Source organism: Maylandia zebra, linkage group LG4 (assembly GCF_041146795.1).
Source record: "Maylandia zebra isolate NMK-2024a linkage group LG4, Mzebra_GT3a, whole genome shotgun sequence".
NCBI lineage: Eukaryota > Metazoa > Chordata > Actinopteri > Cichliformes > Cichlidae > Maylandia > Maylandia zebra.
Window position 1 is genome coordinate 25,286,276 of NC_135170.1, and position 2,870 is coordinate 25,289,145.

The 2,870-nt window shown below is 40.2% G+C and overlaps 1 protein-coding gene across 1 annotated transcript; it reads left to right on the forward strand.

Moving 5' to 3' along the window:
- The first annotated feature begins 510 nt into the window (after nt 1-510).
- Nucleotides 511-2,524, forward strand: LOC105941095 (G-protein coupled receptor 183-like). The gene is made up of 2 exons (XM_012921354.3): nt 511-680; nt 1,529-2,524. Exons 1-2 carry the CDS (start codon nt 597-599, stop codon nt 2,519-2,521), a joined length of 1,077 nt encoding a protein of 358 aa, XP_012776808.3. The 5' UTR covers nt 511-596; the 3' UTR covers nt 2,522-2,524.
- Nucleotides 2,525-2,870: the final 346 nt, after the last annotated feature.

Consider the following 2,870-nt stretch of genomic DNA (forward strand, 5'->3'; position numbering starts at 1 on the left):
TAATTCAGATTTGAGGGATTAGAGGTTAACTCTGTTCCAAGAAATTATCAAAGTGACAAATGGAAAGAGGTCTGTTTATTTTTTCCTTGCTTGACATTGCGCACATCTTCATCTTCATCTTCGTTATGCATGGAGTGACTTTATTTAATAACAAACGGTAGCATTTCTGCGTGTTTTAGCTGTAAAGCAAAAAAACATATGAAATTATCTACAGTGACTAGAATTCTGCAAAGGACAAATCTGAAATTTTTTTAAGAAAAAATAATTTTTGGTGGGTAATTACAATATGAGTTTTCATAAAACATGATAGAAGTAATCCAAATTTCAAAATCAAATATTTAATAGCCTTTGCTTTCATGCATTATTGGATGCAGTGCAATACAATAATCAGCAAAAATCACCTCATCAGAATTTTAAAAATGCAAATCAACATCAGTACAGTGCTGTGATCCACACCTGATTAAACCCTCAGAAATGTGTTCTTTGTAAATTCTGTAATATAGACTTCATTTTCCAGTGATTGCCCAAAGAAATATACAATTGATTAGATGTGACATTTCCAGGGACGAGCATCTTTGCCAAAGATTACTCCTCCCATGATTAGTCCCACCGGAGTGTTTGTGGCCTGCAGCAGAAGCACGTCAGAAACATCGCCCACTAAGGAACAGAGCTCAAGAAAGGTCTGTATTATAGCAGAACAGTTCCCTTGATGGCAAGGAACAGTCACAGCCTCTGGCTTTAATAGTTCATTACTGGAGGTAGCTCAGGTGTACTCCATTTAAAAACTCTTGCACTTTCACATTGTTCAAATCAAGCTGACTACGAGCTGCTGCAAACATTCCCAAAGCCCAGAACAAAACCTGATATTTATCAATAAAAAAAGCTGCAGAAGAAAAATCAAAAATCTTCTTGTAGGACCCAAAGACAGAGAAACTTATGGCTTATGAATGTTTTTATTCCATCAGTCCACCTTTGATAAAATTCATTTTCCAAGTTATCATTCTTCTATATTGAAATTAGCTTAAAGATGAGCTAAATGTCAGAAATGGGCTTTTAAAAGCTCCCAGAAATGACCAAATTCCCACTGACATTACTTACAATAATCTTGAACAGAATATGACCTTTTCCATTTTAATTTGGCAATCACTGCCCTTTTTATCCTTCTGTGAAAGGGTGGTGCTTTTAGAATGACTCTCTTAAGTGAGTTACATGTTCCTAGGGGGAGTCACGTTTCCCAGAGGAGAGTCCGCACAGACACAATAACATGATAACAGCCTGAGGAGAGGCTCTGACGGTGTTTGCGACATGTTTTTACTGTCTCTGGAGCTACTTTATCTCTACTTGTAAGATGAATCTCAGCAGATCAGAAGCAGGGATAATAATTAACAGACAGGCTGTGGCTTCACAGATGTAAAAGAAACCAAAACACTTTAATAACTTCGTGGCTTCAGTGGTATCAGCTGCTGTTTTTTGTGCTTCTTACTGGTCAGAAGTAGCTCAATAATCCTTCTCGCTCCTCTCCCATCAGACTGCTGATTTTTGTGGTAGCACAAACATGGACACAAATGATTCATCACTCAGCTCAACATCCATCCTGACCCAGCTGCTTCTCAATACCACAGCATTCATAAACAGCACGGCAACATCCTTCAGTGCTATTGATGGGTGCGACAACCTGATAGAGGCCGTTCTCTTTGACCTGGCCGTTCAGTGCATCAATGTAATTTTGGGTATCCCGGCCAACTTACTCGTCATTGCTATTCTCATCCACAATCGCAAAGAGCCCTCCACTTCAGACATGTTCTTGGGCTGCTTGGCCTTCATGGATGCCTACTTTGGTGCAATGACCCCCCTGAGCTTTCTTAATCTCTACCTCTGGCAGCTCAAAGAGGTGTTGTCTGCCATTAAGTTCTCCTATGGCGTGAAAGACACCAGCGGTCCGTTGTTCCTCTCCTGCATCTGCTTGGATCGCTTTGTAGCTGTACTCTTTCCAATCGCTTTTGGGCAACTTAAACACTTCAAGTACAGGTTAGGCCTCTCAGTGCTGGTGCTCTGCCTCACCTTTGCCTACTCAGCAGCCAAGATGGTGGGAGGACTCCCCAACTTTGAAAAGTTGTTCACCGGTGAGGTAGTGGCAACATTTACTTGGATGATGGTGTGTAACGCAAGCATCCTGTGGGCACTGAAGAAGTCCACCGGTGCAGGGAAAGATGCAATGCACCCCATGAAAAAGAAGGCCTTCAAGATGGTGCTCTCTATCCTGTGTATCATCGTGTTCAACTACCTGCCACTTGTTGCTCTGTTTCCATTTGAGGACTACTACTCACCTGATGTGTTTCGCTGCTACGTGCAGCCCGCGGGTTTTGCCTTTCTGAACATCAGCAGCACAATCCAGCCCCTTGTCTACTTGTCTCGTCTAGAGAAGGTGCCTTTCCTCTCTGACGCCTGCATTAAAAAGATTACTTCCTGTTTCAACCCAGAGAAGAACCAGAATCCACAGGAGCAAAACCCACCTGCTTAGATTCACAAAATATAAAAATATAACACACATATTAAAATCTATGAAAAATAATTGTCTGCAACTGTGAGAGTCAAATCCTGAGTGTAAAGTCCTGCTTTGCTTGTTTGTTTTTTCACAGTTTACGTTTTACTTGAATGCATTTTTTTCATAATCAGTGAAAGAAATCTGTATCAAAGATTGAATCAATAATTAATCAACAAGTAGACAATGTTAAAATTATAAGCATTTTAATTTCATGTTTTCATAATGTGATGAATTTCTACGAGGAACATGTGAACTATTTGATTGTGTTTTGGCGCCACCGTGAGGACAAAATACATCAATAAACTTTATCCTTCCAGTGAATGTG

Excerpts from the sequence above, each read along its gene's own strand:
- LOC105941095 (XM_012921354.3), top strand. The coding sequence starts at position 597 with ATGATTAGTCCCACCGGAGTGTTTGTGGCCTGCAGCAGAAGCACGTCA. Across the intron at positions 681-1,528 it reads AGGAACAGAGCTCAAGAAAG|ACTGCTGATTTTTGTGGTAG; the intron begins GTCTGTATTATA and ends CTCTCCCATCAG.